This window comes from Lissotriton helveticus, chromosome 4_1 (assembly GCF_964261635.1).
Source record: "Lissotriton helveticus chromosome 4_1, aLisHel1.1, whole genome shotgun sequence".
Classification (NCBI taxonomy): domain Eukaryota; kingdom Metazoa; phylum Chordata; class Amphibia; order Caudata; family Salamandridae; genus Lissotriton; species Lissotriton helveticus.
In genome coordinates this window covers 1174487395-1174501763 of record NC_136063.1, presented here as the reverse complement: position 1 = coordinate 1174501763, position 14369 = coordinate 1174487395, and the positions used below count along the sequence as shown (strand labels likewise).

Below are 14369 nucleotides of genomic sequence, written 5' to 3'. Positions count from 1 at the left end.
AGTACTTTTTGCCGACATTAGATTGGTAGTACTTGGTGTTCGACTTATGGTTGCACCTGTGGGGTCAAATGCTTCTTCCAATCTATTATTACGTCTGTTGCGTCTAGTGTTGTAGGATGACATTGTGTATTTGGTTTCCTCGTACACCAATGGTACACTTCTTTAGTACTGATTTATTGATTGACGAAGAATTGGTTGTTTAGACCTTGAGAATACATACATTCAAGTTACCAGCAAGACAAGGAAGGTCCAAGGATTCCAAGGTTAAACAACGCTTTGATAAGCTGTTTTTGTAAGTAGATGGAGACACACTCGAAGCTCTGGACCTCTTGAGCTTCATAAAGGAGAACAAGTTTGAAAAGTAGAGTGTGTTCTCCATGAAAGATCAAAGTTGTATTTGTTTGGATTAATATCCGTTCCTTCAAATCGTCATACAAAGGACAGAACTACTTCAGGTAGCAGTGTGACATCTTTATTATTTTATAATGAGACATGGACAGCCGACACGTGTTTCGCCCCCTATTGGCGAGTTGCGCCGGGGCTTTCTCAAGGCTGTAAGGAAAGATAAATGAGTTATTTTAAGATGTAGCGAGATAGCAGTTGACCCCAAGAAAGAAGGAAAGATCACCTAGAGTGAGAAGTGATTGATATCTTTTATGATGTCTCAGCATCAGAGCTCTCTTGTACGTTATACATTATGTGGATCGTGAAACAAAGAAGTAGGGTGTGGCTGTTACTCCCACTACTTTCTGGTATCCAAGAAGGGCAAAGGGGGCCTACGCCCTATCTTGGGCCTACGGAACGTCAACGGCTTCCTCCGGAAGGAGAAGTTCAAGATGCTGACATTGGCTCAGGTCTTAACTGCCCTGGACCCTGGAGACTGGATGGTAGCGTTGGACTTGCAGGACGCTTATATTCACATCCCCGTCCTGCTGGCCCACCGGCGTTACCTGCGGTTCACGGTAGGCCACGAGCACTTTCAGTTTACCGTGCTCCCCTTCGGCCTTACCAGCGCCCCACGGGTGTTCACGAAAGTGATGGCGGTGGTCGCAGCTCATTTGCGCAGGTTAGGGGTGTCAGTCTTCCCCTACCTCGACGACTGGTTGTTGAAGGCGGGCTCGCCCCAGACAGTCGTCGGCCACCTCCAGACTACGGCCGACCTGCTGGGATTTTCCATCAATGTCCTGAAGTCACACCTGTGACCCTCTCAGAAGCCTCTCTTCATCGGAGCGGTTCTAGACTCGGCGCATTTTCGGGTTTATCCACCCGAACGGCGAGTTCGGGATAGTCAGGCTCGGATTCCAATCTTTCAGTCTTTATCCCGAGTCTCGGTCAGGTTGACGCTGCGGCTTCTGGGGCTGATGGCCCCCTGCATCCTTCTGGTGCATCACGCCCGGTGGCGGATGCGGGCTCTGCAGTGGGACCTGAAGTTTCAGTGGGCCCAGCATCAGGGCAACTTGTCCGACCATGTCTTGATCTCGGAGGGCACTGCAAGACAGTTGCAGTGGTAGCTCACGGACCGCGATTGGGTCAGCGGCAGATCCCTCTCCCTACCCCACCCGGAGCACGTAGTTGTGATGGACACGTCCCTCCAGGGCTGGGGAGGCCACATGGGAGAGGCGGAGATCAGAGGCCTCTAGTCTCCTGCGGAGTCCCAGCTCCACATCAACCTTCTGGAGCTGTGGGCGATCCGACTTGCACTGAAGGCATTCCTCCCCTCTGTCCGGGGGAGTGTAGTGCAGGTGTTCCCAGACAACACCACCGCCATGTGGTACTGCAACAAACAGGGAGGGGTGGGGTCGTGGACCCTATGCCAAGAGGCTCTGCGCCTCTGGTAGTGGCTGGAACATCAGGGCGTGACCCTGGTGGTTCAACACCTGGCAGGTTCTCTGAACGCCAGGACAGACAAACTCAGCCGTCGGTGCATGATGGATCAGGAATGGCGTCTGAACTCGGATGTGGCGCAAGGCCTCTTTCAGCAGTGGGGAGAGCCTTGGTTAGATCTATTCGCCACAGAAGAGAACGCGCAATGTCATCAGTTCTGCGCGTTGGAATTTCCAAGGCGGCACTCGCTCGGCGACGCTTTTCGTCGCGAGTGGAGTTGCGGTCTATTGTACGCCTTTCCACCTATACCACTTCTGCCCAGAGTGCTGAAGAAGATCAGGCGCGACCGGGCCCAGGTTATCCTTGTGGCTCCGGACTGGGCACGAAGATATTGGTATCCAGAGCTACTCAGCATGTCTGTCGATCCCCCGATTCGTCTGCCTCTTCAGAAGGACCTTCTGTCGCAGCAGCAGGGGACGGTCCTCCACCTGAACCTGTCCAGTCTCCACCTACAAGCTTGGAGATTGAGCGGCGACAGTTGAGGCCATTTGACTTGCCTCCTGAAGTCTGTAATGTCATTCTGGCAGCCAGGCGTCCCTCCACAAAGTCGGTATACGCCTGCAGGTGGAACAGATTTGTGGCATGGTGCACAGCAAAGGCTGTGGATCCTCTCTCTGCACCCCTTTCTGAGGTTCTCCTCTTCCTTCTTTGTCTTGCCCAGCAGGGCTCTGCTCTGGGCACTATCAAGGACTACCTTTCTGCCCTTTCCGCCTTCTTAAGGCTACTTGATCAGCCATGTTTGTTCAAGTCCCCAATTGTAAATAGGTTTTTGAAGGGCATCACACACATGTTCCCTCCTGTTCCATTCTTGATGCCTCAGTGGGACTTGAACCTTGTACTTACCTTTCTGATGTGTGCTCCCTTCGAGCCACTTTATAACTGTCCTCTCCGTCTTTTTACTCTATAGACTGCTTTCCTGGTTGCCATCACCTCTGCCAGTAGAGTGAGTGAGCTCCAGGCTCTTTCTTTCAAACCTCCTTTCCTTTCTGTCCAACCGGACATGGTTGTGTTGCGGACAAGACCCTCTTTCCTGCCCAAGGTAGTCACAGCCTTCCACATCGGGCAGTCCATCACTTTGCCCACCTTCGTTCCGCCTCCGCACCCCACTAAAGAGGAAGAGCAGCTCCATCGTCTGGACCCAAAACGTGCGCTGTCATTCTATCTAGACCGCACACGCCAGTTCCGGGTGGATGACCAACTCTTTGTTGGTTACGTGGGCGCTAAGAAGGGACGGACGGTGCACAAGCGGACCATCTCTCGGTGGATCATCTTGTGCATCCAGGCGTGTTACTCCTTGGCTAAGAAGGAACCCCCTGTTGGGCTGAGAGCTCATTCCACTCGGGCCACGGCGACTACGACTGCCTTAGGCCGAGGAGTGCCCTTGCAGGACATTTGTCAGGCAGCTACGTGGGCCTCGCTGCACACGTTTGCGAGACACTACTGCCTGGACAGCCAAGTCCGGAGGGATGGCTTCTTTGGCCTTTCCGTCCTCCAGTATTTTCTGGTGTGATTATTGGTTCGCAGATCCACCACCGGGGTTGGTATTGCTGGGGTATCTATTCTAAGGTAAGGAATCTATCACTAACATGTCTCTTTCAGATGCACAAGTTACTTCTTGTGTAACGATATATCTGTAAGAGACATTAGTTAGTGATAGATTCCTTACCGACCCACCCATCCTCCCCGTTCTGCGAACCGATATCTAGGGTTAAGGTCATCCCCTTTCAGGGCCCTAGTTTCATGGCACCAGTGTTGGTTCTATCATGGCTCTGCGTATCTGTCGCGGAAAAGCTGTGTATCAGAACTGACGTCAGCGTGCGAGGGCAGCGTCTAAGTACTCCGACGACGTCATACCGGCGCTAACGACGCCGATGACGGACGCGGAGCCGCGGACGACGCCTGCCGGTACGCAGGGGTATTGCTACGCAAAAATCTTCCAGATCCAGTCTGACGCCTGGGGATATTCTAAGGTAAGGAATCTATCACTAACTAATGTCTCTTACAGATATATCGTTACACAAGTAGTAACTTGTGCTTCGATAGGGCAGACTGCAGACTTCTGAGCTGAAATTTGGACTTCAGCACTTATTCTTTAAAATTACGCACTAAACACAACTTAGCAGATCTAAAATGTCAAGTTGGAATCTGTAAATCAAAGCTACTCTAACTGTTCTTGGACTTTGATAGTGCATGGTTATATTTTCGTTTTTTATGGCAGTCGCATAAAAATATTCTTTTCTTGTGAAAAATATTTTTAAATCTATTAACTAATTACGGAGCAATTATGCACAATAAGGGAAAAAACACATTGTAGTTAATGCAGTGTGGGTTTTCTTACATGTTAAGTAAGAAGAAATATGTAATTTGCTTTACTGGAGAAGACTTAGTAATCATGAAAATACACATGTACCTAGTTTCCCTTAAGCCTAACCACTGTCAAACGAATCATCCTCCACAAAAAAAGTATGCATATCAGTCTTATGATTCCAATGATCTGATTCGCGTACAGAGCACAACCTTAAAATCAGACATAATAAGATGGTTTTGTGCCTGAAACAGATGCTTGTAAATGTGTTTCCTCTCCTGTTAGGTTGTTCTCCCGAGTCAGCGTTTTCTTTCAGACATTGGGTACTTTCCCCGCGTCACTGACGTGCTTCAACGGGGTGCCAAGGGTAGTAAATAACATCTCGTGCTGTCCTTTCTCACGCTGGGCGTTGTGCGTAGAGTCAAAGGTCACAAAAAGGTGGCTGTGACTGACTGGACTGTCACTAAATACCTCACCTAATGGCATTGACACAACCACTTCCAGCAATTAGAGCCCCGTTGCGCTCTGTAATTAGAACACCATTACTCAAGTTAAATCACTCTTTGTATTTCGTCTTAAGAAGCACTTTCCTTAACCAGCCTTCAGGTTTTCTTCATAGTGACAGCGTTTTTTGGAACTGGGAACATTGCATCAATAAACAGGTAATGTTGTTTGCACCAAGAGTTACAGTCAAGTAATTAGTAAATGTAATGTGTTTAGTTAATTGAGAATAGGATTTGTGGTGTGGGAATACTAGCAGTGAAAAACAGGAGTGACTTGTCAATACAATTGGGAAGTCGCTTAGCCTTACACTAGAAAAATTCTGAGTTATATGCCCATGTTTGAGAGATTGAAGGTTTGAATAGTTGTGCCTGCAGTGTTTGTGTGTGTCCTTCAATGATAAAAAAAAAAAAAACAATGACAACATGGCAAGACCATTTGATTTTTAGCATCCCTTACACGTATGCGGCTTTCAGAAGGATAGTGTGGTATTAAAGCTTGATCTTACCTAATAATTATTAATGGCTCCCGTACATACCGTGTTTGATCCTTGTGGCCATTTGTAGGCATTACCCTACGCCGAGCCTGAAGCTTTTACCATCATTTGTCAGTCTCCGAGTACAGCATTGCATGCTGTGGCAGTAGATCTAATCAATATCGTAACCATATATATTTAGAAGTCGGTGATAAATGGTGGTTTCAGTTAATAACTATTTTTGATATGCAAATCTATCTGGCTTCCTTCAAAATGGTTTTCTGTTGGTATTTCAACCCACTCTTCCTTTATGGGATATCATGAGGATATCATTATATTGACGTTATCCTATCACTCCTTGTTATACTGGAGGTATCTATCCTGTTCTCGGCTGAAGATGAGTTCAGTTTGGTCAAGTTTATATAGCCCAAAAGAAATGCTGAAAAAAAATTAAAAGCGCCAAAGGAAGCGGCCCCACTTCAAAAGCTGCAATCTTAATTCAGTTCCCCAACATTCCTTGCTTGTTGTCGACTAAAATCCCAAGGTTAAAAAAGATGAGGCCAGAGAGTCTAGCGCCATCATTTGACACTGCCCAGATTGGTATGGTTATATGGACTTTTCCAGGACAGCCCAGTAACCTCAGGGCCGCTCCCAAAGAGTGAGACTGATCCTGCAGGCTTATCAACTCCGGCAGCTCGAACACAACACTTCCTAGTTAAGTGTCTCCATGGGCTGTGGCTCTAGTGCCCAAGATGAAATCATAGCCTTCCAAAGCAACATCCCCCTTTCGGTTAACGCCGCTGTCAGCTCCGACATAGACGCTGCTCTCAAAGTACTGCTTTTGAAGCCGGAAGAAATATGTCTCAGGCACAGCCTCGTCCTATGACCCAAAGATTTGTTCAGATAGAAGAACAGCTTAGTCTAACTCTGAGCCCATTGCCATCCATGATATGGATTAATGATCATAGTTAAGAGGATGGTTAGGAGAATGATAACTTTCTTCCCCTGTAAAATATTGATGGTGGCTTATATCGTGATCTACAAACTGCACCTTCACCAAAAGGGGACATAGCTTACCCCTCAGGTCCTCCTTTAGAAGAAGTCTTTTCACTCACCTCTGGCCCGAAAAGCAGCAGAGCATAAGCTTTAGAGTTAATCCTGTCCTCTATGGAGGGAAAATCTAATATTTTGACAAAAATATTGCAACCACATTCTTTAATTTTTGATACTTTGCTCCCCTCAGTTAGGCTCTTCTTGAACATGTCCTTGCTAAATTGTAGAAATAATTTTTGTGCCTAGCAGTCCACATACAAATACTAGACGACATAGACCTGCATCGGGTGACCAACAATTCCTGTTGTCACACCATTCGATGGAAAGTATTTTCTTCATAACTGAACTCAAATGCCTTCCCCATAGCTCCTCTAAATATGCAGTTGAAAAAACTGGGCTCTGTGACCAGTAAACATTGTTACCAAACGTTTGTAACTTTGTTGTGTGTCTCCCTTTGAAGAGTTGCAGCAAATGCTAATGTTACAGTTAGAGGGATACTACCCTCTGAGCATAGAATATTGTAAATTTATTACTGGAAGACAGAAAAACTAGCATTGAAGTGGTGGCGAAGGTTTGTATCAGCCATTCGCACTCTAGATAGACCGGTGGAAGCTGAACTGCAAATCAGAATGCTCCCTTTGCCAGTTGTCGCAACCAGTCTAGGCTCCCAAAAGGGAAAACTCAGTGTTGCCACCTCCCTTTCCTCTGGTTTGTTGTGGGCTTCACACCCACTCCTAGTCTAAGAGCAAAAGCTGGGGATAATAGTGAGTGCAGCATGAGCTGTCTCCCACTTCACTGCCGTGTCTGAAAGGACTGCTTCCGAGGAAGAGGCTGAAGGAGCGCCAAGGGAGAAAATAGACATGTTTTTTCATCCTTTTTTTCAGTTACGAAATAGCTTCTGCTCCCGCTGCTCTCAATATTTCCGAATGGAGGTCGTTTGCTAATAACCTTATTGTCCTTAACTGCAGGGCAGTAAAGATTGCTAATTAGCCCCCTTGGTATAGAACCTTGGCTACGGCTTAGGCCCTTAAGTGCGGGAAGGATAATTAACAGCCGTTATTGTTATAGATGTGGTCAATATCTCTTCATTATTCACTCTGTGCCACTCCACTCTATCCTACAGATCTTCCTTTGACTTGGTTCCTTTCACGTCTATTGTTTTTAATAGGTACAGAAAATAGCATACACATTAAAGTCACAACTTCACACTCACATTTTGTGAGGACTACACTAGCGGGTTGCTTTCTACTACACTGACAACATTCTCAACTTGGTTCTAAAATAATGGCCCTTCACGTGTCTAAGGGCCTTATTACGAGTACGGCAGTCCTGGGACAGCAGTACTCGCGGTGGCGCTCCGACCACCATATTACAATGGTGGTGGTGGGACCACCACAAGACCACCGCCAGGATCCCGCAGCGGTGGTGATGTGGAAAGCAGACAGGAATCACTGCGGTGCCGAGGTCGGAACCGCCAAGCAGATTCCGACCTGCCTTTCCTCCAAGCATTTCATGGCAGAGACCCCGCCATGAAAGGCTTGGCAAAAAGGCATAAAAAGGGCAAATCTGCCAATGGGGTGCATGCAGGGGCATATGTTGCCCCCCAAAAGGGCACGGTTGTGCATGCACAGTATGGCATGCATGACATGGTGCATGCCACACCACGCACAAACGTGCTGTTGGCGCTGTCATGGTGGCGGTATACTGTTTAGGCTCTCCTATGAGCCTTACATACCCGCCTCCATGACACCACCGCTGCACCGCCAGCAAGCCCTGGATTCAACTCGGAATCTGGCAGGCGGTTTGCCACTGGCTTGGCGGTCTTCATAGGACTGTCGTGGTGGTGGTCCTACATACCAAACTCGTAATTGGGCCCTTAGTGTTAGAGACAGTTATTGGAGGGCCTACCCTTCTTGTATAGGCCTCCCTCCACACTTGGAGTGAGCATCTTTGATGAGAAGCTCGGCACACAGTAACTTCTGTGTCTGTGGCCCTTGATATCATTCCTGTGAGGTGCTCCGCAAAAAATGTGTTTTGGACTCAAATGTTTCCCCTCTTTTTGTGACTCCAGAATGTAACAATAATTTACACTTTTAGGTTACCCCGATCGAAGTTTAACTTTCAAAACGTTTATAGTAGTCTAAAGTGTTATTAAGTACCGTGTCTCATCCTCCAAACATTTTCCTTGAAGATTTCTAGTGGCACCCACATTGCCATTGGGGTGGGTCATGTAGTTCAGTTGTAAATTATGTTAGATAATTGATGCAATATAAAACTGAAAAAGGAGTTCAATTGTGTCTGCTGTAGATACATTAAGGCTTTTAAAGATTTCAATCCATTCCTAAACCATTCAATATTTTATGATAAAAAATATTTTAGTATTGCACGGGTTTTTGAAGGTAATCAGAATAAGTGTGTTTACTTACCTTAAGTGTAATATTGTGCTCTAAAAAATGTGGCTCTGAAAGACTTTGAAGAAGGTACGTTGGGGTGCGATGTGGTCAGCAAAGTGCAAAAATTGTGCAGTTAGGCAGTGAAATGTAGTTTCTTCGAACAATCAAAGAGATGCAACTGGTGCTTAAGATCCTTAAGCATTGTGGATCTGACGTGTCTTATGTGGCACACAGCTTTGAGATCCCAGATCACAGAGAGCAAACTACTCAACATCAATGTTTAATAATGGAACTTGATGCGGTAGAGTAAAACGATGAGTGCCTTTTTCTGATTCTTTTTCTAATTACTATTTCCTCCCTAGCTTTGACCCTGCTTCGGTTTATTGCTTCCTGACTGTGTTCAACCCGTTTGTGATGGGAGCTTTGATGATGTGGAAGGTGAGTAAGACCCCGCCATGGCGCCATATCTGATACGATGACTCAATGTGGCCGTGCATTGACTAGATGCACAGAAAGTTCACTGCTGACAATGCCTTCATTGTATCACTTTATTGGTATTTGTTATTTCTAGAGCGCATGATCACCGTAGTTTCTTGGCCCTGCAGATTGTTATTGATGACAGCGAAGAATGACACAGAGAATTTTTAGCAACTAAGGGTAAAGAGATACAGGCATATGTATCAAAGTAAATACCGGTCGCAAACGGGCAGATTCTCAGAATCTGCCCCTTTGCGACCGATATTTTTGCATTTGGGATGCATCATCCCAAATGCAAAAATCGCAATTTAAGGAATCTCTAAATTGAGATTCCTTAAATTGCGATTGCATTTAAGGAATCCCAAATTGAGATTCCTTAAATGCAATGCATGACAGTAAAAAAAATAACGAATTCGCTAATAGGAGTAGCAAATTACCATGAAGTTGAACTTCATGGTAATTTGCTAAAACTTTGAAAAAAGCACTTTTGTGAATTTTTCAAAGTTTCATGTTGCGCACACACATGCCCTTAGGGCATGTGTGTGTGCAACATATGTGCAGAGATCAATTTCAGGGGTGCAACAGGGTGTAATTTTGACACCCTTGCAACCTTGAAATTGCATGAGCAATTTGTGAGTACCTACTGGTACTCGCAAATTGCTCATGCAATTTCCAATTCATTCCTATGGGCCTGTAGGCCCATAGGAATGAATGGTACAGCATTCCTTAATTGCGACTAGCAACTTGTGAGTAGCAATTAAGGAATGTTTAGGAATCGCTATTTTAAGAGCGATTCCTACATGCATAGGCATTTGCTATTCCTAAATAGCGATTCCTTAAAAATTGCTATTTAGGAATAGCAAAAGGCTACGTTGGTGCATCTGCCAGATAGTTTTTGAGTGTCTCTACGAAACTGCAACAGAGAGGAAAGGGTAGGAAGAATGATTGAGACGGAATTCCACACCATGGCTGACGCAAATGAGATTCATTTATCATTGTATGTAACCGTGCGTACTTTTGGTGTCGGTGGGTGGCGGCCTTATGTTAGGTTTGTGTTATGACAAATTCCTGAATGCAAAGTCTGCAAAAGATAATCCTTATACGCTCTAACAGGTTGTTTTTTAAAGAAAATATGTTCAAAGACATAGTCACTGTGTACAGGCTGATAGGTGCAATCTCCCCACTGTCTTTATACCTTACATAAAATAGAGCCGTGGGTGGAAGGAGGATATGGCTTAAATAACAAAATGGCCTTAGGGCATTCTTAAGAAGAAGAGGTTATTCAGACTATAAACAGTTAGGTAGTAGCCTATTATTGGCACTACTACACTCTGTAGCCTCTCTTGTTGCTGAATAAGATGGCATAAACTACCTGCCTAGAAATCATTTAGGCCCACATGCATCAACAATGCCATTTGCGATTCCTTATTAGCGAAAAATAAGGATTCGCTAATAAGGAATTGCAAAAGGCTATGCATGAAGAAATCGCTAAAAAAATAGCGATTAGAGTGGGCTAAAGAACGGTGATGGATTAAACCCAGATCTTTTGACTGGGTGTGAGTGTTTGATTGGTTCAGATGCTCCGTCCATCACCACCCCCTTTTGTACCGCTTTTGGCCGCCATAAGTGTGGCAGGGTATGCTCAGACGTGAGTCCCTTGCTCACTTAGCCACTGGATTCAAGCAAGCCGGGCTTAAGATGGCTGTAATGCCAGAAACCGGTCCTCTGAAGCTTGTTTCCGGTCCAGGGAAGGCATGGCTTGGCAGTTCGGACTGGACTGTTCCCATGAGGCACAGGGTCAGACTGATTTGCATATAGCCATGTCTGAACTGGGGTGGCAGAGTGGGCTAAAGAACGGTGATGGATTAAACCCAGATCTTTTGACTGGGTGTGAGTGTTTGATTGGTTCAGATGCTCCGTCCATCACCACCCCCTTTTGTACCGCTTTTGGCCGCCATAAGTGTGGCAGGGTATGCTCAGACGTGAGTCCCTTGCTCACTTTGCCACTGAATTCAAGCAAGCCGGGCTGAAGACGGCTGTAATGCCAGAAACCGGTCCTCGGAAGCTTGTTTCCGGTCCAGGGAAGGCATGGCTTGGCAGTTCGGGCTGGACTGTTCCCATGAACAGGGGGTCCCGGACTATAAAGAACAAATTATCATCAGTAGGGAATATTGAACCATTGAATCAAAAAAAGGAGGAGAAAATAAATTCAGAGTACCATGTTTTAATTCACAGAGTACTCACAGAAAACCTAATTTATAGGTTGAGATATGTATCAACAGTGATTTTACACTTTTTCAGATTGCTTATGCCCACATATAATGCAAAAGTGAAGGGGGGGGGGGGGAAGTGCCGTGAGGGAATTCAGTGACAAGGGTGAACAGTAACACAGTTCTCATTCATCAAAATAGAAAAGGTTCATTAATCATTACTTCTCTATGTACTCATAAAAGTGCTCCCCAGGAATCAGGGCCACATGAGAAAATGGCACAAGTCATTACAAAACGTTTTTAACCAAACAACCCATATAGCTGTACAATTCTTGCTGGCGCTGGGAGTTGGTGAATGGGGAGGAAAAAGGTCTACGTTTCGACCCAGTTACATGTAGGGATGCTTGCCCTTACAGCGCAGGTCTTCTTCAGGACAGTGGGGGACGGTGGGCCGACCTCCTTGAGGAGCTAGAGTGGCGGGCGCGTCGGGAAGTGCGCGCTCTAAGTCAATGATTCACGTGGTGTTCTCATCAATCGTACATCAACTGTTTCAGAGTAAAGGAGATCCTTATCTATCCATTACTAGGCAAGGTCGCAGCGTGGATTGCAGAAGAGGCTCAGCGTACCGTGGGCACAATAACGTTCTTCTAGGCTTGTCGAATAAATCAATGCCGATTTACTGGGTATAGTCAGACGGAGAAAATCACGCCAGGGGCCATGGATGCAAACAATGCTCTGAGCCCGTGCTCCTTACGGGCTCAGAGCATTGTTTGCATCCATGGCCCCTGGCGTGATTTTCTCCGTCTGACTATACCCAGTAAATCGGCATTGATTTACTCGACAAGCCTAGAAGAACGTTATTGTGCCCGCGGTACGCTGAGCCTCTTCTGCAATCCACGCTGCGACCTTGCCTAGTAATGGATAGATAAGGATCTCCTTTACTCTGAAACAGTTGATGTACGATCGATGAGAACACCACGAGGTTCATTGACTTAGAGCGCGCACTTCCCGACGCGCCCGCCACTCTAGCTCCTCAAGGAGGTCAGCCCACCGTCCCCCACTGTCCTGAAGAAGACCCGCGCTGTAAGGGCAAGCATCCCTACATGTAACTGGGTCGAAACGTAGACCTTTTTCCTCCCCATTCACCAACTCCCAGCGCCAGCAAGAATTGTACAGCTATATGGGTTGTTTGGTTAAAAATGTTTTGTAATGACTTGGCCCATTTTCTCATGTGGCCCTGATTCCTGGGGACCACTTTTATGATTAAATAGAAAAGTAATGATTAATGAACCTTTTCTATTTTGATGAATGAGAACTGTGTTACTGTTCACCCTTGTCACTGAATTCCCTCACGGCACTTTCCCCCCCTTCACTTTTGCATTATATGGGGCATAAGCAATCTGAAAAAGTGTAAAATCACTGTTGATACATATCTCAACTTATAAATTAGGTTTTCTGTGAGTACTCTGTGAATAAAACATGGTACTCTGAATTTATTTTCTCCTCCTTTTTTTGATTCAATGGTTCAATATTCCCTACTGATGATAATTTGTTCTTTATAGTCCGGGACCCCCTGTCCATAACACTATTTACCCAGGTCCCTGTGACGTCTTTTGGGTCAACCCTGTTTGCTTTAACGGACTGTTCCCATGAGGCACAGGGTCAGACTGATTTGCATATAGCCATGTCTGAACTGGGGTGGCAGAGTGGGCTAAAGAACGGTGATGGATTAAACCCAGATCTTTTGACTGGGTGTGAGTGTTTGATTGGTTCAGATGCTCCGTCCATCACCACCCCCTTTTGTACCGACACTGATTGAAGAGTCTAAACTATTCCAAGGCGGAGGGCGTGAATTTCTATATGTGAGTATAAACTTAAGAGCACCCAATTCATCTGTTATAAAATACTAAAAGGACCAACGAAACCTGGATTGCTCTTCTCTTTGAGAACCGTAAAGATACTTAACCTGAAATATCACTTGTAGAAACCCACACCTTACCAACCACTTGGTTTGAATGACAATAGAGACATCAATCTGCATGATTTTTTTGTATTACAAAAAAGTATTTTACTTCTAGAAAACACGGTCATCTACTGCAACTGAAGTATTAAGTGGATTTTTGACAAAAGATAAAAGTCCACATTTTGGAGCACAACTATGAAGCTTCTTTATTTTTAGCTTATAGGTTACAGATAGGTATCTTGTAGCACACCATCAGGAGCTTCAGATTTTTTAAGCAGACCCCCTCAAAGGAGACACTCCCACTGACTTTGCATGAACACCATAGAGCAGGCAACAGTAACTACACGATGATTCATATCATTCTGCACGGTCATGATAGGCACTCTCACAAACTCACAGCACAGTAAATCATAACTTTAATTCCCCATCTTTAGAAAGAAACTAACATATGATACTAAACTTAACAAATATAGGCTCACACATCCTAACCACCCTTGCACCGAAAATGGCAAGTTTTGGCATAGCCAAGGAATCAGGCTTTAATTAGGCCTGGGCGGAGATCGTGGAGTCCCGCTAAGCGGAGTTCTGCTACGTGCTGAAAAAACTCAGCCGTGCTACGCGGAGTGTCGAGAGCGGCGGAGTCCGATGCTTCACACTGTTCATGTTGATTTTAGCACTAGGAGTTTCTCCTGTGCTGTAAAAGTAGCTCAAACTGCATCAAGCCAAGTGCCACAGACCTTAATAAAAATATTCAAACAAAAAAAAAAGCCAAGTGCCACAGGATGCAGTTTCTTTTTGCCGTTTAAGTAGATTTTCTACTAGAGTGGCAGCTTCCTCAACGCAAGTGGTAGTGACCAGCCGCGACCTCCCGCATTCAGAAATCTCGCCGAGACGTGGTCTAGCGTGCGATTCCTCGCGCTCGCCAACTTAATGTTGACAAGCCGCGCAAGAGAAAAAACTCTGCTCTGCGTCTCTTCGCAGAGTTTTTCAGAATTCCGCGCGGAGTGGGCTAAACTCCGCTGTCAGGTCGGAATTCTTCACCCACCCCCTCGCTTTAATGTGTTAACGCTTGCAAGCACAGGCATGCATTTATGTGTATTAATGTGTA

The 14369-nt window shown here is 45.7% G+C and overlaps 1 protein-coding gene across 2 annotated transcripts in view; it reads left to right on the top strand.

Annotated features, from left to right (window-relative positions):
- PIGN (phosphatidylinositol glycan anchor biosynthesis class N) overlaps positions 1-14369 on the top strand; it is a 1090233-nt gene that overhangs the window by 975557 nt on the left and 100307 nt on the right. For both annotated transcript variants that reach the window (XM_078687755.1, XM_078687756.1), the window contains 2 exons: positions 4796-4851; positions 8974-9049. In XM_078687755.1, the coding sequence (XP_078543881.1) occupies positions 4796-4851; positions 8974-9049 (132 nt within the window). The remainder of the gene's footprint in view (positions 1-4795; positions 4852-8973; positions 9050-14369) is intronic.